This window comes from Crinia signifera, chromosome 11, assembly GCF_055691185.1.
Source record: "Crinia signifera chromosome 11, ASM5569118v1, whole genome shotgun sequence".
NCBI classification, from domain to species: Eukaryota; Metazoa; Chordata; class Amphibia; order Anura; family Myobatrachidae; genus Crinia; species Crinia signifera.
Window position 1 is genome coordinate 6,345,340 of NC_139227.1, and position 25,042 is coordinate 6,370,381.

General features: G+C 42.9%; 1 protein-coding gene across 1 annotated transcript in view; it reads left to right on the top strand.

The window, feature by feature from the left end:
- The window catches only part of RPGRIP1L (RPGRIP1 like), a 115,671-nt gene that overhangs the window by 82,912 nt on the left and 7,717 nt on the right, over positions 1 to 25,042 (top strand). Inside the window, exons 22-25 of the mRNA XM_083164966.1 lie at positions 742 to 833; positions 16,085 to 16,271; positions 19,800 to 19,884; positions 23,665 to 23,798. Coding sequence (XP_083021092.1) covers positions 742 to 833; positions 16,085 to 16,271; positions 19,800 to 19,884; positions 23,665 to 23,798 — 498 coding nt within the window. The remainder of the gene's footprint in view (positions 1 to 741; positions 834 to 16,084; positions 16,272 to 19,799; positions 19,885 to 23,664; positions 23,799 to 25,042) is intronic.

Sequence of the window (25,042 nt, forward strand, 5' to 3'; positions counted from 1 at the left end):
TCTTTCCCCCAATTCTGATCACCTGTTGGGTCTCCTGGTTTTTAAGGCTTAAATACCAGGAAAGCGGACCGCTGACAGACAACCAATACACAAGTGTGTAGGCCGCTGAGACCAGAGCAGGTAACTAATCACCGGTCCCAGCAGTACAGCGCACTGTCAGTGTGGTGGCAGTGGGGGAACCTGAGAGATCCCAGCAACATCCACCGATGCTGTAGTGGCGGTGACAGACATGGCTGTGGGACGCGGGTCAACATAGTCTCTGGAGGATCCAGTTCCCGCCAGCCATTAATGAATTAGCCAGCACGGGGCACTGGATGTCCGTTTGACAGTGAAGGAGGAGCAAGAATGAGCTTTTGAAGGCTGAAGATGCCAGCGAAACTTCTAGGGGGGGGGGGGGACCTGCAAAAGAGCGATGGCCGCTCTCTAGGTGATGACATCAGTAGTCCTGGAAGGGACACAAAACATCTTACAGGCCACTGCAACCAGGTAAACAACGAAGGAGGCAGCCATACAAGGGAGCTTTCAGCTTTTTCTATCCTCCACCCCAGGTGGAGGATAGAAAAAGCAGCCTCCTCCCAAGGGCTTTGCAGTGGACTCATGGATCTCATTTAAATAACAAAAGTTTCCCATTTATTTAGCATTTATTTGTATAAAAAACCTTTGGACAAGTATTTTGTGTGTTTGGTGAGGCCAGAGTCACTTATAAAAGAGATAACCTTATGGGTAACTGTTATTTCCTAGATCATGATGGAAAACAAACAACTGATGGAAATGAATCTACCGCCACAGATAGCGATGACTGCATTATGCCCATCGGAAAGGAGAAGAAACCTGTGAGTGCCGTGTACAATATTTACATTGTATATTCTGGTTTGGTCAAATATTTGTGTTTTTGTCATTTTTCGATTTGAATTGTAATTTTATTCGCTGATAATATTTCAGAATCATCACTGCGTATTTCGTTTATATCTGTTTTATGATTTGAGGATTGTTTCTTTATTATCAACCTCCGATATGACAAACCTTACCAACATCCCGTTTTCCCCACGTGCCGACTGGCATGTGTAGCGGTTTGTATTTACCTTCCCGTTTACCACTCTCTCACTCTTGTTTATGCAGAGAGACATTTCAATATTTTGCAGTATTTTTTTTCCCTTATTTGTAACTTTTTCCCAAATTGAGATTATGTCCTAATCCTATTTAGTAAGATACCAGTTAAGAAACCACTGTATCAGAAGACAGCATTGCTGCAGTGCCGAAGTCTCTAACCCGCTTTTACAGATTATTGGTAAAAATCAGCTGATCGGCAAAACAATTGTTCTAGCGTGTGGGCACTTTTGGACTACAGGAAGAAGGTCAGGAGGGATAGAAAGAGCCTGTAAAAATATGGGACTTAGCTTCTGCTTTCCAACATGTGCCAGTGGAAATGGATAGTGAATAGGAGAGCTGCAGCTGCATGTACAGTGCCAGATGAAGGTCTAAATGGGCCTGGAGCTGAAAATTATCAAGGGCCTATTATGCGCAATAATAGGGGTTGTGGCCAGCACCTAATAATGTGGAGGGCGTGACCAGTGTTCTGTTTGGGTGGTCTGCTCATGGGTGTGTCTCTATTTGTGTAAATGCTTTTAACTAATTATATATGTGTGTGTGTGTGTACACACAAAGACACACATACATACATACATACATACACACGGAAACACAATATATTCCCTGGCACTCCGGTGTGCTCACCCGCTCTAGGTGGGGGGGGGGGGCAATGCTGCCGCCGCTATGCTCCATTGGCGGGGGGGGTTGATGGAGGGAGATCTGCCTCCAGGCGGGGGGGGGGGGGGGGCGGTTAGAGATGCGGCGATGGCCACAGCTCCAGGGCGGTCAGTGCGGGCTCCAGGGGCGGGGGTAGCCTCACTTACCCGCTCCCGGGACGGTGCTTTCCTCCTGCTCTCCTCGGCACCGGCGGGAGTCGGGACCCTTCCTGCTGCTGCTGCTCCTCCAGGCAGCTCAGTACCGCCCTCCAAATGCCTAGAGCTGCCTAGTGGTGGCGCCGGCCCTGCATATATGCACTGTACACCCATCCTCTTCCTTATTCTGCATCCCCCACCATAAACTGCGCCTATAGACACTCTGCACCCCCATGTTCCTCCATCTAGTGCCTGCTATACACATACCGCTTATACTGCTCCCGCCATAAACAACATTCTCTGCACCCCCTCCCCCTTATACTATGCTGCTACCCCAGGTTGCTTGCATGCCTGAGACTTTGCAACAAGTAACCAGAAAATGAAACCAGCAGACATTCCCTCAGCAGGGAGACATCGGGGACATTGGTGGCAACGTCCCGGTGGGGGGGGGGGGTGAATCAGTATGGCAGGAAGGAGTAAGACCCTGTGTGGGGTGAGCAGTGCAGGGCCTGGGAAGAGATGAGGCAGGGGAGGAGTAGGCTGTTTATATACTGCACACCAGCAGCGGGGCGGGGTTCAGCATGGCAGAGCTGCCCGGTTCCCAGCAGCAGTTCCAGAAACGTGGCAGCTCCTGTGTGAGTAGCAAACCCCCCACCCCCCCTCGACTATAATCGAGCTCTGGTGCCCGTCGTTTTCACAGGCTTGTAACTAGTATAAATGAATGATATATAACTTGTGTGAGTACAGTCTTACGCTGTGTACACACGGTGCCAGTACCGAGCGATGCCATCCCGGTGCCATCTGATTGCATTATGATCACATCGCACGACATGCATGCAATCCGCATACAACTTTGACTATATAGTGAAGATCTGCACTATATAGTCACGGCAGCCAAGACTTTCGGCTTGCGATACGTGAACGCGCATCGGGATCGCAAGGGTTAAAAACCCATTTTTTATATTATTGGAGGTATCCAGAGAAATCTAGAAAAAAAAAAAAATGTTGCCAATATATATATTATATGTATTCCCATGAACACGGTGCTGATTCTGGGGTCACCATGCCAGATTTTCAGGACTAATTGGATAGCCCCATGCAAATCCTCCAGCCACACAGAGGCATTCACAATACTGCATAAGCGATCCAACCGGAATAAGACCCTAGATGTGACTTGGAGGGTATTTATCGTGACTGCAGGAACAATGAGAGACGACATCTGTGATACTGAGATAAACGATATTAAAAAGAGAAAATTGACTTTACTTTTACTGAAAGCAGAGCACATAAACACGGCCTTAAATAATTTTCCTTTGTAACATTAAATGAATCTTCATCTCTTTCTATTCACTTCCGCGATACATTTGTGATACTGAGCATCATTCTCTGACTGTCACATAACGTTTGGTGACACAGAACCAGTAGAGGCACATGGCATGCCAATTACACTACTCTCCATCACAGAATCACTGTGAGAGGTTCCCAGGATAACGACTCTTCTCCCACATCCACACAAACCTCAGAGGCATGTTAATTACTAGGAAGGACCGAGGGCTGCTGCTGAGTGCTGTGCATTAGACAATGGGTTATGAATCTTTCATTCATTTCAATACCTAGGACTGAATGCATAATCTGCTGATTATAAGAAGGTTCACAACTGTAAATAATTATATTCCACCAAAGGCATTTTCAGCCTCTTTTGTAATATTATGCTAAGCAGTAATTACACTTTTATACCTACATGTGGCTAGAACATGCTTAGCGCTTGCTTGTGTTAGTTTGTTCTTTTCTGTTTAAGCACAGTTTATATAAGCATCTACTGTATTTCTGTTACGTCTGTGCACTGGTCCTGTCCGCCTAAGAGGTAGTTTATTAAATGCACCAGGGCCTAGGTTCGAACCTGTAACCAGAAGGTGCGGAGCAAGGGACACGTCCAGAAGCAGTAAGACAGATCCGCTTCTGGTGTACGATACCAATGACACTTAACTGTGGTGGACATACCCGACAAATCTTATCTGTGGAGCGAGCAATATGCTCTAATATGTTCAAGAACATTTCTTGATACTGTCCAGAGGAGGCGACATGACTTTTAGTAAAGTTTTTAAGCAAAAACTTACATGTGAGCATTGAAAAATCTGCCGACCATTGCGTCATACCTGAGTGTGGTGTATAGGCAGCGGCAACTGTCCATAGAAGGGGTGGCCAAACCGGTCCTCCAGATCTACCAACAGTCCTTGTTTTCCAGATCACCTAACTGTTGCACAGCTGTAGTCAATACTAACGGTCACATTTTCGAACCTGCTGCATTCATTCCTACTATAGATCCACAGGTTGCCTGGAAAACATGAACTGTTGGTAGATCTTGAGGACAGGTTTGGCCACCACTGGTCCATAGTGTATGACTATTGCCTTCCTAGTAGCCGGTGGAGAACACAAAGGACCATTCTGCCTATGATAACAAAGCAAGCACTGACTCGCCATTATGCTGCATGTGGAAATACGACATTGAGTATTGGGAACTTTTGTTTGGCCTGTGTAAACCATAATGTTTTTGATGTCGAATAAACTATACAACCAACATCCCTCCCACCAAAGTCCCAGCCACCAAAATGCTTTGAAAGGAAAATCGGTACTTATGTAGTATCTGGGCTGCCGATTTTTTGATTGTATGCCTTAAGTTAAGGCATACAATCAGATGCGATGCGATGCGATATCGCATCGCATCGCATACGACCATGCGATGCGATGCGATGCGATGACCCGATTTTTCCATAGGATTCAATGTTAAAATGGACTGAGTCCATTTTAACATGGAATTCAATGGGAAAAAGGGGTCCTTTTCATACCCCTACTATCCAAGTGGGCATGGAGTTGGATATAAACCTGTGGCGAGCGTAGCGAGCCACCGAGCCCGAAGCGTGGCGAGCGATAGTAGGGGTATGAAAAGGACCCCTTTTCCCATTGAATTCTATGTTAAAATGGACTCAGTCCATTTTAACATTGAATCCTATGGAAAAATCGGGTCCATCGCATCGCATCGCATCGCATCGCATGCGATATGGTCGGGTGCGATGCGATGCGATGGACCCGATTTCGGCAGCCCAGTTACTACATAAGTACCGGAAAATCTGCTTCCCCCGTGCTGGAATTCACTTTTATTCAGAAAAAGCAAATATGTGGATTTATGAGCATTCGGGTGACTAGCACTTTAAAAAAAAAAAATAATAATAATAATAAAAAATAATAATTCTAGACTGATTCTTGTGTGAAAGACTTTTTTGGGCACTAACGTTAAAAAAAAAAAATCATTTACATTTTTTGGGTGTAGCCAGGTCATCGATGTTACCTCTGATGGGCCCAATATCTCCATAACCTATGTTTAATGTTTTTTGACAAACTGGAGTGAGAAGGTGGGCCCATACCAGTATGTTCCATGGGGTCTTAGTCCAGTGCAGTCATTACACAGATGTAGTGACATATTCTATGGTAAACCACCATAAACCTTTCTGATTACGATACATGTATATGTTTCTCTGGCAGTGCAATAGAAGCTGTGTGAATGGATTGGAGGATTAAAGTGGCCCAATAAATATTTCCTAATATTGGTTCCCTTACACACCCACATTGCCGGCCTAACACCTTCCACCTCCTAACACACCCACACCAGCATGTCGCCCCCTACTTTACCAGCTTTACTTTTTATATTATATGTTATTTTGGATAAGAGCATTCATGTGATCTTTTTACCTGTGCAGTTTTGCTGTAGTCTGACTTTTTATTTTGACTGTCTGTGGGTAGGAGGGATATAACCACAAGTATACCTTATTATTATTATTTACAGTTTCTTATATAGCGCACACATATTCCGCAGCGCTGTACAGAGTATAGTTGAACATTCACATCAGTCCCTGCCCCAGTGGAGCTTACAATCTATATTCTCTACCACATGTACACGCACACAGACAGTCTAGGGTTAATTTTGTTGGAAGCCAATTGACCTACCAGTATATATATTTTGGATTGTGGGAGGAAACCGGAGTACCCGGAGGAAACCCACGCAAGTAAGGGGAAAAAATACAAACTCCACTAGTTAGAGCCATGGTGGAAATTGAACCCATGACCTCAGTGCTGTGAGGCAGTAATGCTAACCATTACACCGTCCGTGCTGCCCGTATATATAACACATGGTGGGGATAGAACCCATGACCTCAGTGCTGTGAGGCAGTAATGTAGCCATTACACCATCCGTACTGCCCCGTATATATAACACATGGTGGGCATAGAACCCATGACCTCAGTGCTGTGAGGAAGTAATGCTAACCATTACACCATCCGTACTGCCCCGTATATATAACACATGGTGGGGATAGAACCCATGACCTCAGCGCTGTGAGGCAGTAATGCTAACCATTACACCGTCCGTACTGCCCCGTATATATAACACATGGTGGGGATAGAACCCATGACCTCAGCGCTATGAGGCAGTAATGCTATAACCATTACACCATCTGTACTGCCCCGTATATATAACACATGGTGGGGATAGAACCCATGACCTCAGCGCTATGAGGCAGTAATGCTATAACCATTACACCATCTGTACTGCCCCGTATATATAACACATGGTGGGGATAGAACCCATGACCTCAGTGCTGTGAGGCAGTAATATAACCATTACACCATCCGTACTGCCCCATATATATAACACATGGTGGGGATAGAACCCATGACCTCAGCGCTGTGAGGCAGTAATGTAACCATTACACCATCCGTACTGCCCCATATATATAACACATGGTGGGGATAGAACCCATGACCTCAGTGCTGTGAGGCAGTAATGTAACCATTACACCATCCGTACTGCCCTGTATATATAACACATGGTGGGGATAGAACCCATGATGTCAGTGCTGTGAGGCACTTATGGTAACCATTATACCATCCGTACTGCCCTGTATATATATAACACATGGTGGGGATAGAACCCATGATGTCAGTGCTGTGAGGCAGTAATGGTAACCATTACACCGTCCGTACTGCCCTGTATATATAACACATGGTGGGGATAGAACCCATGACCTCAGCGCTGTGAGGCAGTAATATAACCATTACACCATCCGTACTGCCCAATACATTATTGTAATGCTGAACAGACCATTAGTTATAAAGCTGTAACACTTGATAAAGTAATTTGTGTAGCGCAAGGTAAATAGGCATGTCACCTAGATCCTAACTTCTACATAATTACGTTTTATTCACACTTATAATGGCCTGATTGTAAGAAAAGGCATTTAGAACACCTAGAGTTTGTTCTAGTTTTCATTACAATCTGCCAATTCTTTCTTACATCGCTCTGTTACCGCTATTGTCCGAAATGAAGCGCAAGTGTCTACAGGACTGAGATGTGTGTGTGTGTCGTTATTGTATAAAACAGACTCCTCTAATTGTATTATATCCATGATCACTTCTAATCTATCACGAGTGGAAGCTTCTAAAGTGGAAAATTCTATTGAGATCGTCGCTTCTTTAAACACTTGACAAATTCATTTGGAAAGGGACATCAGGGTCCCAGTTGAGTTTGTCAGGTTGATTTAAAACCATTTTGTTCATAAAATACTCCTATAATTCTGCCTTGCCATAACAAGCCTTCTCAGCATCATTAAATTTTGAAATACTTGAACTGTTTTAAATATTTATGAGTCTTTTAAAATACTGGAGAGGAAAAATTCATCAAGATAAAGCAGCATTTTTCACTCTAATTATACCAGATATATGTAACTCTCTGAATAATGACATTTATCTGACGCTTGGGAGTTTAGGGGAATGCATTGTAGTCTTCGCCGCAGTTCATTGGATGTGTGTGTATTTCATCCGCTCTGTGTGTAGCAAGGAATTAGAATTCACCGCGGTGCTGACCGGACCGGAATACTGGTGAAATCTGTTTCCACGCATGCAAATATGTCTGTATGTCATTAACATGTAACATATGACTCTAAACCTACCACTATCAAGCATTGGGAACATAATTTAAATAATATGGCTTAGTATATACACACAGAAGGTAATGGGCTTTAGAAGAATATTTCTGGCTACAAAGCGGCTTCGCTTCCATATTGTGGGCATTGGGTTTAATGAAGTTTATGCAAAATAAAATCGCATGATAATACTGTAGTTATCAATCTATAAACAGGTCAGTGCTGGACGTCCACCACCAGCGCCGCCTGCATCCCCTTCGGTAATATGCAAGGGGGTGTGTCCGAGAACATGCGGCCAAAGGGAAGAGAAATCCTCCAATGGTCACCAGCCATCAAATGCTTTCTCTCCCCTTCAGAAATAAAAGTCGTTGAAAACTGACTTTATTTCTGCCGTAGATGGGCGAAAAATGGTGCGGTCGCTGATGTCATGTGATGGCAGCCGTCTGCCCCACGCAGGCATCAGCCCACCTGGGTTCCCAGGGGAATGCCTAGGGTTTTCATGGTGATGCCCATAAATGCTGGCATTCCTCTACTCTGACACCGTGTCCGCACCCAGCCGGCCGCTCTGGAGCGAACGGCTTGGCGAGTGTGGAACCGAAGCCATTTCTCCTTGGGTTTGCAAATCCCGCATAAACGCGCATGCACAAAGATCCCAGAAGAGTCTGAATTTGGCCCGCTACGAATGGGTCTGATTTGGCCCCATTGGTGTTTGAATCAACAGGATAGACCACTTTAGTTACCTTTATTGCATGTAACATGCACAATTGAATTGGGTACCATGGAGGTCTGCAAAATAACATGGAGATTGGTGCTACACCCTCTAAGCATATCTTTAAATAAATATTACTCACCCTATTTAATTCATACAAAAATTGACAATTTTTATAATAAATTAAAATAAAATGAAATAAAAATAATGCTTTTGTGACAGTGAAATGGTTGTCTACCATTTAAAGAAATGTGGCATTGGCGAAACTCATAGATTAATCAAAACCTATACATGCATCAGAATGAAATGTCAAGGTGCCCATACACTAGTAATGGGCCCCATACATCAGCAATTAATTGTGACAATCCTGAGATCTGGAGATGATTGCCACAATTAATTTTAGATGTGTGGGCTCCCCCTTTTGGCAATCCCAATCAGCAATTAATAGGGATCGCCAATCGATTGCTTGATCAGATTTTTAAACATGCTTAATAATCTGGTATTATCTGCGGATCTTTTTTATATGTGTGGGCATTCCCAATTCGTCTTTATCTATTTACATTATGAACAGATGAAATGAAAATCGATTGGGCAATTTACAGATATAAAAATGTAATCGTTAGATGGAAAAATCTGCCGATCACTGAAATAAATCTGTAGTGTGTGGGCAAGTCAAATAGATTGTAGAATCCATTTATCTGGCCAAAAAATCCCTGGATCTGGAAATCCATTAATTGTGATTGCTGATGTATGGGGCCCATAAGATTTATCTGCAGATCTGGCTGGTTGGAACAAAAACATGGTTATGGATGAGTGACAGTTTGGCAGTTTTCCAGCATTTCCAAGCAAATGGTCAACTGTCATTTGCCCTCATCCATAACCATGTTTTTGTTCCAACCAGCTGATTTGAAGATAAATCTGCATGTGTATGGCCACCTTTATACTCTAAATTTAGACAATTCATACACATTGGCAGGTATTCAATGCCGTGGGAGAGCGGCGACAACGAGCAGGGCTTCCTGCTCGCTGTCACCACTTACTCTGTCAGTATTCAACGCCAATTCCCCCTTGCTCCGTGTTTTTGAGCGTGGGAGAATTGGCGTATGCGGCTCCAGAAGCAGCGAGACTTGCGGCTAAATACAGCGGGTTGGCTGCATTAGCCGCGGGTCTCGCTGTTTGGAGGATAGCGAGGATTCCCCCGGAAAGTTGAATAGGGCGAGCGGCTGGTGAGGGGGTTAAACAGCGAGGATCGCTGGTTTTCTGCAATCCTCGCTGTTTAACCCCCTCGCCGGTCGCATTGAGTACCTGCCATTATATGCTGCATTTACAGGTTATATTCTCTGTATTCTCTTAGTATTAAAATATGAATCACAGAGAAGATCTGAGTTTTATTTGTTCTGTTCAACTTATTCTGGCTACACACGGTGTAATGTTGCTCGGCTCTAGTGCCACATTTTGGGATCAGTTCTCACTGTAGCCTCACATAGAACTAAATTGGACAGGATCCTATGGTTTGTTGGAATGGATCTCTTCTGGCTTCATTGGGCCCTATTAGAGCAAATGAATATTGACCAAACTTGTGGACTTCATTTTACTAACATGCAAATAATAATGCCGGCACTAGGCTTGTGTTTGAACCACAAACACTGCAAATCTGAGTTATATACCTGTTATTATTGCTGATATTGTAGTGCGGCCTGCTTTAGATACTGCAGAGGTCAGACTGAATTAGGATACCTTTAAACTGGAAAAGTACAATGTACCAGTGGCGTAACTACTGTTAGGCAGCCCCAGCTGCCGCTTGGGGGAGCAAGCAGCAGCGGGGTCTGTGTGGGCGCCGGCACCCACTCGACGCACTGACATGCTATTCCCTGCCACTGCCCACTGACTGAGCACCGGAGGCGAGCCATCTGCAGTTGCGGGTGCGGCCATGGCAGAGACGACAAATCCCCCCACTGATTCAATTGACTGTACACAGAGCCGGCTATCGGCTACTGTGTACAGGATGGGCGGGCAGGTGGGCGTGCTAGGGTAGCCTGGGATGTGTCGGAGCCAAGGGAAACAGCAGTGTCTGCTGGTCTCTCTTCCTCTCTCCTGCTTCAGCTTCTCTGGGGAGGAGCCCAGGGGGCATGGGGGGGCGCCACAAACTTTTTGGCAGGGGGGAGCAAAATTTATAGTTACGCCACTGCAATGTACTATAATATAAACGCTGCAACAGACTTCCTGTGGTTTTACAATGACGTTGCTATGCTGAGTTGAGAACAGGGCAATCCTTACCAAAATCAAGACCTCTAATCCTGATTACTGCTATAATCTAAATTAATAGTTAAAATGTGAATGAAAAACTAAATCATGCAGTGGCATTAAATAGACTTTTTCTCTTCTTGTTATAAACACAAATGTACGGTAATTGTACCGAGGCACAGTTACTGTAACCGGAATTCGTACCCGCATTTCTTCAGTTAGGTGGGTATTGCTGTGATGAATTCTTTTAACACCCCCACACTGGCTTCCAGGCCTCCCCCTCTGTGGGAAGTCCCCGATGTAGGTAACAATGTTGTACCTGAACAACCTGAATTTGACCATACTGTATATAACAATGTTCTTGGTCATAAAACAAACCGTATTTAAGTATTACCCTAACAGAATACATAGGATCATTATGAAGCTTAGGGTCCATACACACTGAGCGATTTTCCCAGGGGGTGGACGACTTTTATGGAAAGCCGTCCACCTCGCCGCTCATCTGCTTGTAATAACAGCAGAAGAGCGACGCACATCAGCGATCACCGCTCTTCGCTGCCCTGTACACACTGTTTATCGGAAAGCCGCTCAAACGAGGAAACTGAGCAACTTCCAGCCCAGAGTCGCCCAGTGTGTATGGGCCTTTAGGTGTGAAATGTGTTAAAAAAATCTTTTTATATGACTTTACGCTAGATAATTTTTGACCTGATTCCTTGTAAGCAGGTCATTTCTATACATTATCCAAAACGTAAATGTATACAGATATTGCTTGAAAAAGTTGTATAATGTTTTTTCTTTTAAATATCCATGGATTCCGCGTTAGATGAAGGTAGACTGAAAATACGTAAACAAGGGGAGAAACTTTGAAATAAAGAAGTAGTTAAAAAAAAAACCCACCAACCTTATTAAAACAAGTAATAAAACTGATTTTATCTGAATATTCTGTGTATGTTGTGAACACGAGCCGCAGACAGCTTATACACTTTCATCGCCTTGTTTTCCTATTTGAATTTGAATATGAAAAGCACATTCCAGTCAAAGCGTCACCTTAATGGCATTTGGCAGTCATTTGATTTATTAGGTTTTAAAGTAATAAAATTATAAAAAAAAAAGAAAACCTTTTAAATATTTCATCAAACTATGCTAATCGCAGTAATATTGCCGGCTGAAGCCTTGTACCTGTATGCAGAACGACAGAAAAATGGAGTTGCCCTAGTAAAATTTCCATGAACCTAGTGAATAATGAAAGAAGCTTATTGAAATATTCAGATTTGGGGGGTTTAGGTAATGTGTGTTAGGGTACAAGATGAAAGGAAATGTCTCATTTATAGGAGAGGAGAGAAGCCTACACACATCAAATATTCAGTCAGCTTGACAGCTGTGAAAATTGTCATTTTAAATGGGTACTCCGTCTCAGTCCATATAATAAAACATATCCAAATAGATATTCTAAAAGAGCCTTTCCATTGTAATAGTGTCATTCAGCAAACTGTCACAAGTGCCATTGTGTATGCGGCAAATACATTTTAAGTTGGAGTTGTTGATTTTTATTAAATATGAACTTGTCTTTAATTAAATGTGCTGATTAGAGGCGACTACCTTCAGTTTACCAGCGGCAAAGCAAATACCCATTCCCCTAAAATAAATTGATCATAGTCACACAGCCACACCACTGAGCTGAATCCCAGTACCGTATTTACTTCGGAAATTAAATTGTACATTGTTGAAGAGGTTTTGCTCTTGCTCTTCCTATGTCACAGTCAGATGTAGGTAACAGGTGATTCACACGTTGGCATATGCTCTGGAATCCTTATCCTTTCTCTTACAATGACCAGGACTATACCATTCCTCTCTTGGGAGGTACAGATGTATTCTCATTCATCTAGCCTCAATGCTACATACAGAGGGAGATGCCTGGCATGAGTAAGCTGACAGGTGCAGGGCTACAGAGTTAGCGTCAAGTGTCTTCTTTGCTGAAAATCAGTCTTATTCCCATTGCTAGGTGAACAAGATGCATACGAAGACCTTGTTGATATGTGGCATGCCTATATTCTGTGCTCAATCATGCCTGTATCTGATACGAAGACATTGTAATGTAGCACAGAATGTGACCATACCACATGTTATTGTCATCAGCATAAGAACTGTGCATTCCATTCACAGCATTGTGCCAATAATACTATTAATTGTCAATACCTTTCCCCCTCTGTGCAACACCGGCTCTTCCAGTTTCTGCAGTCACTTCTCCTGAGACGGCTGTATCGCACCTGAACCAGACTCTAGAATAGCATTTAATAAAGTGGCTCCAGCTACACCAAAACCCTGACACAATAATACCATGGTGTAGTGTCTTTATTTCCACACGCTGTCAGTCTCCAGAGGGCCGGCCTGGTCATAGGAATTGACCCACTTGAGTATATATATATATATATATATATATACACACACAAACATTAGATGTACGTGAATGAGATTTTGCTTATCAACCAAAATCTACAAAATATTTCCATAGTTTTGTGTAGATTTGTAAATTATTATACACCAGAGAAATCTGTTCTGCTGTAAATTTACACCCTCACAAATAAATATCCTTTACAACATATCCATTTCCTCTGTCATTTCCCAGCAGTTTATGTGATCTAATATTCACGTGAAATAAATGATCCCGCGCTCATATACAGCTATATTATCTCTCCGTATATTACCTCAGGCTCCGTACAGCAGTCGGAGGCATTGTCAGCTGTATACTCATTTATTCCTGAGCTGAGAACAATCACATTAAATCATTTATGAAACACTCCAGATATGATGATGAGACAAATATATATTATATCCCTTTATAAGGCAATATTCATAAGATTCCAGAATTGCTTTCACATTAAAAGTGACCAACCGGTAACAAGATTATGATTCTTGTACGAATTTATTGAACAATCAATTAAACCAATTTGGAAGTTGTGCTTGGTCCGCGACTTCTGTGTGAGCTGCCATAAATCCGCCATGGTGTTTTACAGACCCTCGCCAGCTCAATTCTGCACCCTTGTCTGCACTTTGAGGTTTGTCTGTACCCATCAGTAATGGAGCAGGAAGCTCTTTACTAGAGGTACCAGTAAGATGTCTGCAGTAGACAGGGAGTTCTGACAACGCACACGGAAGAGGGACTGTCATCTCTTTATATTTCCTAACTTGTCATTAGTGTTGGGGGTTTATTATTTGGTTATAAACATAGGAAAATGATATGCATGTATGAATGTGTGTGTCTATATATGTATAAACACACACACACACATATATATATATATATATATATTCTGTTGTGTGTGTTTTTGCATTAATGTTTTTGTGTGTCCTGTGGGATTGCTGGTATGTGTATCTCATGGTATTGCTGAACACATGCTAGTGTGTGTGCAGTGGTAAACGCAGGATTTTCAGAAGGGGGTTTGCAGAGAGGGGCGGAGCAAAGCACGGAGATGGACACTTCGGTGACCCAGTATATGCCGGGTCAGTTAAAGTATTATAGATAGACCAAATGTATATAAAATGTATATAAATAATAATTATATATATATATATATATACACATATATATATATATATATATATATATATATATATATATATACAGAAGTACCAACACACTCGCCATTCCTAGGAATGGGGTGCAAACAGCACCCACATCCCAGGGTGGGGTGCGGTGGCCTGTGACCACACACTCTAGTAAATACAAACACAGGGGGTACAGCACTCACTACAACAAACTGACTCACCTTAACATTCAAATAATCGATTAAATAAATAATGGGGTTTTAGTTCATGAATTGATCAATGCATTTAAGCTTGCAGCCCATCGCCAAGGGACCCCATTTCACTGCATATATATAATTATTATTTATATACATTTTATATATAGGGGCATCAACAGCAGTGTAGACCCATGGGCACAGCAATGTATTAGGGCCCCTACCGATCCTCCAGCGGTAGGGGTGGGGGAAGCTTTGATGTCCCGCGGGTGGTAGGGGGTATTATATCAACCGCTCAGCATGTAGGGCCTGGATCAGTAATTTCCACTAACTACCCCTTTACTGCACAGATGGTGGGAGATGGGGTGGGAGAAGGGGGCATTGGGCTGAATGAAGGGGCCCTGATACATAACTTCCAGGGTGGTAGAGGATGTTTAATATGCAGAGGAGGGGTGTATAGTGGAGTGGGCTTATTATTCATAATTTTCTGGTGGGAGGACAGCTTGCATGACTGCAGATATCTCCACTTCCCGGAAACAGATTTCTTAGATTTTAATGGAATGGAACTGGGGACTAGGGGATCAGAGTTCAGGAGGCAGAGCAATCTGCCAACGAGTATATAACCAGGTGTGGAGCTGGAGCAATAACCAGCTGCTGGAAGGCTGATATCTCTGGTTCTGGGAACAGGAGAGACAAGCTACTAGTGTCCTTTAAAGGGGGAGAGTCCCAGCTTTTGGAATATCCCCTCAGAAAAAGTCAGACAGAACCTGAAATATCTGACTGGGAAGAGCAATTAATAGGCTTGGATGGGGACCACTACTTTGAAGTCAGATATCTCCGGTTCCCAAGGGCCGATTTTTAAAATTCTTGTACTCATGGAAAGAGGGGACCCTCAGCTTTCAGTCTAATGCCATTAGACTCCTGGGGGGGGGGGGGGTTCTGGGTACTCAGAAACCCCCCCTGCACTCACTACTGGTGTGACTTGTGGGATTTCTAAGCACACTGTGTGTGTGTGTGTGTGTGTGTGTGTGTGTGTGTGTGTGTGTGTGTGTGTGTGTCTGTGTGTGTTAGATAGTAAAATGATAGATTCACTGGTTGGATAGCCAGGCATAGAAACATAGAATGTGACGGCAGATCAGAACCACTTGGCCCATCTAGTCTGCCCCTTTTTTAAACATGTTACCTCAAACCATATTTGATCCTTATTTTTTTGTAAGGATATCAATATGCCTATCCCAAGCATGTTTACATTGATCTACTGTATTTGCCTCTACCACCTCTGATGGGAGGCTATTCCACTTATCTACTACTCTTTCTGTGAAGTAATTCTTCCTCACATTTCCCCTGACATGGACCAGAACAGACTGTAGGAGTAAATGATGCAACAGACAGTGTTTATGATGGACCGCACATGGAATAAAGCCACACAGAGAACAAATGAAAGGGATATACAGTATGTGGTGGTAGAAAGCTTGGTAAATTCCATGTATTGATGCGTTTTCTTTTTCTTCTTAGTTATCTGAGAAAATCAGCATTGAGATCATATCTCTGAGTCTGGATGTGGATTCAGAAGCCGTACAGAATGAGACAATAAAGAGATTATTTGTGGAATATAAAATGTGCAACCTGCCCACTGTAGAGACCCGTGATTCCCTTTCAAAACTCACCAATGGGCAGGAGATCCACTACAACTACACCAATGGTAATATATGCTTGGTCTATGGGGTGCACATGTTTGTCTGTTACTCTGGCTGTATCTTTTACTGCATGTGTTAAATATTAAATGAACGTTCTTCTAAAAAGGTTGTAGACAGAAGCAATGACGTGCATAGCCTGGGTAGGTAAAATACTTGTTAGTAGCCTGCTACCAGTCTGTCTTGCATATGAAGTCTGCTGCAACATAGTGTTGTGTCCTCCCCTTGTGTCTCTCACAGCCAGAGACTCCGGTTTCTATCACCTGAGTCAAAGACTTATCTGTTTAGCCCCTGCCTTCTGAGTATCCCAGGAATGTAGAGAACATCACAGTAACGGCCATACAATACATAGAGCACTGCAGTGAGCATCACAGTAACCACAATATAATGCAGAGAACATCACAGTAACGGCCATTCAATACATAGAGCACTGCAGTGAGCATCACAGTAACCACAATATAATGCAGTGAACATCACAGTAACTGCCATACAATACATAGAGCACTGCAGTGAGCATCACAGTAACCACAATATAATGCAGAGAACATCACAGTAATGGCCATTCAATACATAGAGCACTGCAGTGAGCATCACAGTAACCACAATATAATGCAGAGAACATCACAGTAACGGCCATACAATACATAGAGCACTGCAGTGAGCATCACAGTAACCACAATATAATGCAGAGAACATCACAGTAACGGCCATACAATACATAGAGCACTGCAGTGAGCATCACAGTAACCACAATATAATGCAGAGAACATCACAGTAACGGCCATACAATACATAGAGCACTGCAGTGAGCATCACAGTAATCACAATATAATACAGATAACATCACAGAAACTGCCATACAATACATAGAGTACTGCAGTGAGCATCACAGTAACCACAATATAATGCAGAGAACATCACAGTAACTGCCATACCATACATAGAGCACTGCAGTGAGCATCACAGTAACCACAGTATAATGCAGAGAACATCACAGTAACTGCCATACAATACATAGAGCACTGCAGTGAGCATCACAGTAACCACAATATAATGCAGAGAACATCACAGTAACGGCCATACAATACATAGAGCACTGCAGTGAGCATCACAGTAACCACAATATAATGCAGAGAACATCACAGTAACTGCCATACAATACATAGAGCACTGCAGTGAGCATCACAGTAACCACAATATAATGCAGAGAACATCACAGTAACTGCCATACAATACATAGAGCACTGCAGTGAGCATCACAGTAACCACAATATAATGCAGAGAACATCACAGTAACTACCATACAGTACATAGAGCACTGCAGTGAGCATCACAGTAACCACAATATAATGCAGAGAACATCACAGTAACTTCCATACAATACATAGAGCACTGCAGTGAGCATCACAGTAATCACAATATAATACAGATAACATCACAGAAACTGCCATACAATACATAGAGTACTGCAGTGAGCATCACAGTAACCACAATATAATGCAGAGAACATCACAGTAACTGCCATACCATACATAGAGCACTGCAGTGAGCATCACAGTAACCACAGTATAATGCAGAGAACATCACAGTAACTGCCATACAATACATAGAGCACTGCAGTGAGCATCACAGTAACCACAATATAATGCAGAGAACATCACAGTAACGGCCATACAATACATAGAGCACTGCAGTGAGCATCACAGTAACCACAATATAATGCAGAGAACATCACAGTAACTGCCATATAATACATAGAGCACTGCAGTGAGCATCACAGTAACCACAATATAATGCAGAGAACATCACAGTAACTGCCATACAATACATAGAGCACTGCAGTGAGCATCACAGTAACCACAGTATAATGCAGAGAACATCACAGTAACTGCCATACAATACATAGAGCACTGCAGTGAGCATCACAGTAACCACAATATAATGCAGAGAACATCACAGTAACGGCCATACAATACATAGAGCACTGCAGTGAGCATCACAGTAACCACAATATAATGCAGAGAACATCACAGTAACTGCCATACAATACATAGAGCACTGCAGTGAGCATCACAGTAACCACAATATAATGCAGAGAACATCACAGTAACTGCCATACAATACATAGAGCACTGCAGTGAGCATCACAGTAACCACAATATAATGCAGAGAACATCACAGTAACTACCATACAGTACATAGAGCACTGCAGTGAGCATCACAGTAACCACAATATAATGCAGAGAACATCACAGTAATGGCCATACAATACATAGAGCACTGCAGCAAGCATCACAGTAACCACAATATAATGCAGAGAACATCACAGTAACTGCCATACCATACATAGAGCACTGTAGTGAGCATCACAGTAACCACAATATAATGCAGAGAATATCACAGTAACTGCCATACAATACATAGAGCACTGCAGTGAGCATCACAGTAACCACAATATAATGCAGAGAATATCACAGTAACTGCCATACCGTACATAGAGCACTGCAGTGAGCATCACAGTAACCACAATATAATGCAGAGAACATCACAGTAACGGCCATATAATGCTGATTAATATATTTATAAATTAACAGTGACCGCCATATAATACAGAAGGGTGTGAATGTTTTGTGATTGTTCCTAAGACCTCTTTCCACCCCGACATGAACATTTGTGAACATCCAAAAAAAGATAATATATTTGGGCTGATGCAGAGTTACAGATGGACCATGTACGTTTCTGCACATGCTTCAAAGCCAATCTTATATATGGTGCAGGAAACTTGGTCGCATCATAGTTACATAGGGTTTAAGCCCTCATTCTAATGACAATGGTCCCCCGCATGTTCACACAGGGGACCGATGTTTGTGCCCTGTAGTTACTGCCAACTTGCTTTCAATGCTGCATTAGATGCATTTATGCTTACTAAGTAACATTATTATGGGCCTAATTCAGAACGGATCGCTAATCAGAGAATTGGCAGTAGTCTGCCGCCCAGTCTGAAAGAAAAAACTCCCCATGCAAAATTGCAAGATAATTGTGAAGGGATCACTAATCACAATCCATTCGCAAATCCATACACAATTCCTGAACCATCGAAGAGGACTAATCTACCACTAAGACTTGAGGGTGGAAGCAGTCAGCGCTGACATCATAGACCCTCCTCAAAACGCATTGGCACGCCTGCGCTTTTTCAAAATGGCAGGTTCCCGCCCTCAAATGCTGGCTTCCTGTCAGTCAAAGCGCGGCTCTACTGTGTTTACATTCCATACGCATTTAAAGTCACTGTTTCCCCTCACACATGTGCAATGCGTGCGGTAAACACGCTCAGCTTTTGGATAATTGCTCAATTTGCAAAATTTTTTGAATTAGCGATTTATGATGAGTTAGGTCCGTTTTACCAAAATTTGCAACATATATGGCACACGCTACAAAGGATGGTCTGTACTTCCTTGCGTGTGTATTGTGTGGACATAACCTCTCAGGCCACTTGGACATCTGTCTTAATGTGTGTGTTTTGTTTTTATTCTGTGCAGTGATTCATCTGGATAAGGCAAACAACCAACCTAATAGAGATTCCATACGTTCCGTGCTAAGGGATCCTAACTCTGGCAATGCAAGGTACCATCATTTTATACCGCTTTCATAAACCGTTGTTAACGCTCTAAGTTCTTATTTTTTTTAGCTCTTTTTTTGGTACTTGTTTCCAAGCACGGCCACAATCGAGGGGACGCGGATACCTTCACAGTTATACGCGTCCCCTTGCGGGCTTCACAGGTGTCTGTGGCGACGCGGACACCTGTGAAGCCCGCGAAGGGACGCGTTTACCTGTGAAGGTATCCGCGTCCCCTCGCGGGGCTCGCTGCGCTCGCCACGCTTCGGGCTCGGTGGCTCGCTGCGCTCGCCACACTATTCTATTCTCACTCCACGCCCTAGTGGATAGTAGGGCATGAAAAGGTCGGAGGACGCGTACCGCCGCCCCTCGCGGGCTCGCTGCGCTCGCCACGCTTCGGGTATGCGTCTATCGTGGGCTGCTGTTTACGCGCTTCAATTTGGGGGGGTTGGGAATTTTTTTCATTGAATCCAATGTAAAATTGGGTCCCAGGGACCCAATTTACATTGGATTCAATGAAAAAAATCGGGTCAAAAATCGGTCGGTCGCGTCGATCGCATCGCATGCGACCAAATCGCATGCGATGCGATCGACCCGATTTTTTTCAGCACGACCACCCCGATCTTAATCGGTGTGGCCGTGCTAGGAAACAAGTACCCTTTTTTTTTGTTTCACGCTTAAATACATGTATAGTTTGCTTGATATCAATTCTGTGGATTCAAATTAGAACGTGTCAGATACCAAAATAAGCCCTTTTATTTTGGAGAACAGACTTCTGAGACTTGACATGCCAGGTAGAGGCACTCAGAAGGGGTCTGCATGCTCTCCGGCGGTATAGTAGACTTTTAAAGGGACCGGTTTGGCAGGAAGAAGCCTACACATTTAAATCTGTGGATGCATCTACACTTTATGCATTTTAGCAGGATGCAGTCGAACAGGAGCTGTGTAGCAGGATGCTTACCCAAGAGGATATAACACCAGCCTGCTGCATCCTGCTAAAACTCAACGTGTAGACACAAGACGCACACAGAAGAAGAAACATAATGTACGTTATTCTGGTTCACATGCACTGTTGCATATTTTGCTACTTGTAGCCCACAGTGCCGCCCGCCCAGCCCTCGATCCCCCCACTAGTTATTTATATAGTGCATACATATTCCGCAACGCTTTACAGAGATTATTTGAACATTCACATCAGTCCCTGCCCCAACGGAGCTTACAATCTATATTCCCTACCACATGTACATGCACATTCATTTATTCTAGGGTTAATTTTTGTTGGGAGCCAATTAACCTACCAGTATATTTTTGGATTGTGGGAGGAAACCAGAGTACCCGGATTGTGGGAGGAAACCATTACACCCTCCGTACTGCCCCATATATATAACACATGGTGGGGATAGAACCCATGACCTCAGTGCTGTGAGGCAGTAATATAACCATTACACCGTCTGTACTGCCCCATATATATAACACATGGTGGGGCTAGAACCCATGACCTCAGTGCTGTGAGGCAGTAATATAACCATTACACCGTCCGTACTGCCCGTATATATAACACATGGTGGGGATAGAACCCATGACCTCAGTGCTGTTAGGCAGTAATGCTAACCATTACACCGTCCGTACTGCCCCATATATATAACACATGGTGGGGCTAGAACCCATGACCTCAGTGCTGTGAGGCAGTAATATAACCATTACACCGTCCGTACTGCCCGTATATATAACACATGGTGGGGATAGAACCCATGACCTCAGTGCTGTGAGGCAGTAATATAACCATTACACCATCCGTACTGCCATGTATATATAACACATGGTGGGGATAGAACCCATGACCTCAGCGCTGTGAGGCAGTAATGTAACCATTACACCGTCCGTACTGCCCCATATATATAACACATGGTGGGGATAGAACCCATGACCTCAGTGCTGTGAGGCAGTAATATAACCATTACACCATCCGTACTGCCCGTATATATAACACATGGTGGGGATAGAACCCATGACCTCTGTGCTGTAAGGCAGTAATATAACCATTACACCATCCGTACTGCCCCATATATATAACACATGGTGGGGCTAGAACCCATGACCTCAGCGCTGATAGGCAGTAATACTAACCATTACACCATCCGTACTGCCCGTATATATAACACATGGTGGGGATAGAACCCATTACCTCAGCGCTGTGAGGCAGTAATGCTAACCATTACACCATCCGTACTGCCCCGTATATATAACACATGGTGGGGCTAGAACCCATGACCTCAGCACTGTGAGGCAGTAATGCTAACCATTACACCGTCCGTACTGCCCCGTATATATAACACATGGTGGGGATAGAACCTATGACCTCAGTGCTGTGAGGCAGTAATGTAACCGTTACACCGTCCGTACTGCCCCGTATATATAACACATGGTGGGGCTAGAACCCATGACCTCAGTGCTGTGAGGCAGTAATGCTATAACCATTACACCATCCGTACTGCCCTGTAGTATATGAGCCATTATTAGTAACAGTCATACTACAGTTGTTAGTATAGCACAGTGATATACAGAATGACTCATATATTGTTTGTTATTCCTAAAGAAAAAGCAAGCTTAAATGTGACATTAATGAAAATGTTTTGGTTTTTTAGAATAGAGAATTTCTGGATTTGACTCAGATGAAGCCAATCCATTTTTAATATAATCAAATGAGGTTTATTCAGAACCTTAAACCAGTTATCTTTACAAGCAAATCACAGTTTGATCTGTGATGCCAAGAAACATCAAAATCCACCATGTTTTACATTCTGATCCCAGAGCCAGCCCAAAATGGAGTTTGACTGCTACACAAACCACAAATTCAAAGCATCTTGCGCATTGCCCTGCAATTAAGCATTTTAAAGGAGGAATAAAACTTGGCCATGAAGTCTGGATGTTGAAATACAGCTTAAAGAACACATACATCTTTCTCAGTCTTAAAAGCCCTTCTTAAATTTCATAAGCTACCAAGGGTGTGTGTTTTCCACATTTTACAGAGGAAGCAGCATTTTACTGTGGTTAGTTTTGATCCAAAGTCGGGTCATAGAAGGGTTTGTGGGACAGATTCCCTATTAATCACTTTGTCAAAAAAATACAAATAAATAACAGTTCATAACAATATTTTATATTTGGGGACTTTAATAACCTTTTTTAGTGATGAAAAGAGTTACGGATTTGTTAGCCATGCAGAATATATATGTACTTAGTAAGCAAATAATATAACCCACTTGCTTATTTTAGGCTCAATGTCTATCACTTATATAATTATTATTTTTACTACATAATAGAAGATGAAATTATATTTTTTTTAACAAACACTATAGGGCCATGTTTACCAAGAGGTTTTTTTTTTAAACCGGTGGCTGATTTTGAGCGGTTTTGCCTACAGGATTTAAAACGGCAACCACATGAAATTCACACCCATTGCGTTAAATAATATTGCCATAAAATATAACAAACAAAAAAGCATTATTCAGCTACATTTTGTCGTGGATCCGTCATATGGACTAGGTTAGCTGGGAACATACAACTCAGGTGCTGTAAAGAAAACCATCCAAGTTCTGTGAACTGTTCATATGACAACACAGTGATATATGTACCATTTTTTACCACATTAACGTAAATGTATTTTCTAGTATCCTTATTTGATTAATGGAATCATTTGCCTATGATACTTTTTCATCATCTTGGCTAGGTATTTCGGTTTTAAACATATTGTCCTTTATAGTGATTTGTAATTGTTTTCCTTCTGCCAGTGTTAAATTTACAGTTGTGAGTGACCCGCCAGAGGATGAGCAAGACTTGGAGTGTGACGACATCGGGTTTAGTTCTGTCAGCCTAATGGAAATGTTACAGACGAATAAAGATATCATCAACAAAAAAATAGAAAGTAGGTGTCACATGTTCTCCAACTGTACTGGCTGTAAATCATCATAATATACTACAAATATTCACTCTTAATGCAAACAACCACTTCTAAAAGCAAACTAGTTGTGCTGCTGTAGTAACCTAGTAGCCTAAAACATGTGGAAGCAATTTGATTTTCTCTTGATAATAAAAATGTTTTAATGTTTTTCTAAGCTTCTCTTCCCAACCTTCTTGTCAGTTTAGGTTTAATCTTCTTTGTTGGCTTCGAAAATGTTGTTTGACAACCCCTGTGCTCATATTTCTGCGTATTTCTTTCCTAACCGATCATGAAGCTGTATGGCGAGGACGTAGAATGAGAGTGGGAAGCAGAGTAACAGCCCAAATATAATTATTGGTACTTTTTTTCTAGCACGGCGCCCGTCGTAGGTGTTCGCATACCTTAACTTAAGATTTGCGATGGACGCGTAATATCTGTGAAGTAATACGCGTCCCCTCGTGGGGCTCGCTGCGCTCGCAAAACACTATATAAACTCAACTCAACTTCACGCCGACGTGGATAGTGGGGGTATTGAAAGGTCAGAGGACGCGTTCCGCTGCGCTCGCCACGCTTCGGGTTGGCGTTCATCGTGGGGTGGCGTTAACAATGGGGGGGCATTTGACCCATCAGGGTGGGTATACAATGAAAATTGGGGTCTGGGGGGCATTCAACATTGGGGCCAATGTAAAATCGGGTCTCAGGGACCATTTTAGGGGCGATTTGGTTGCATGCGATGCGATCAACGCGATTTTTGGAGTCCCAATGGATACAATTTTTATCGCTGGTGCTGTGCTAGGTAACAAGTACCCAAATATTAGGCCAATGTTTAATGTGGTCAAGGTTTAAATGTGCGTATTGTTGCATTGCAATCCAGGAAGGGGTCACTGTGGTACCCATGTGTATTTATATATGTGTATTTATATTTATAGATTTATTTATTACCAGTTTCTTATATAGCGCACACATGTTCCGCAGCGCGGATGTGTACATTCACATCAGTCCCACATGTACATGCACACACAGACCTTCTAGGGTTAATTTGTTTGGAGCCAATTAACCTACCAGTATATTTTTGGATTGTGGTAAGAAACCGGAGTACCCGGAGGAAACCCACGCAAGTACGGGGAGAATATACAAACTCCACACAGTTAGGACCACGGTGGGAATGGACCCATGACCTCAGCCCTATGAGGCAGTAAAATAACCATTACACCATCCGTACTGCCCCG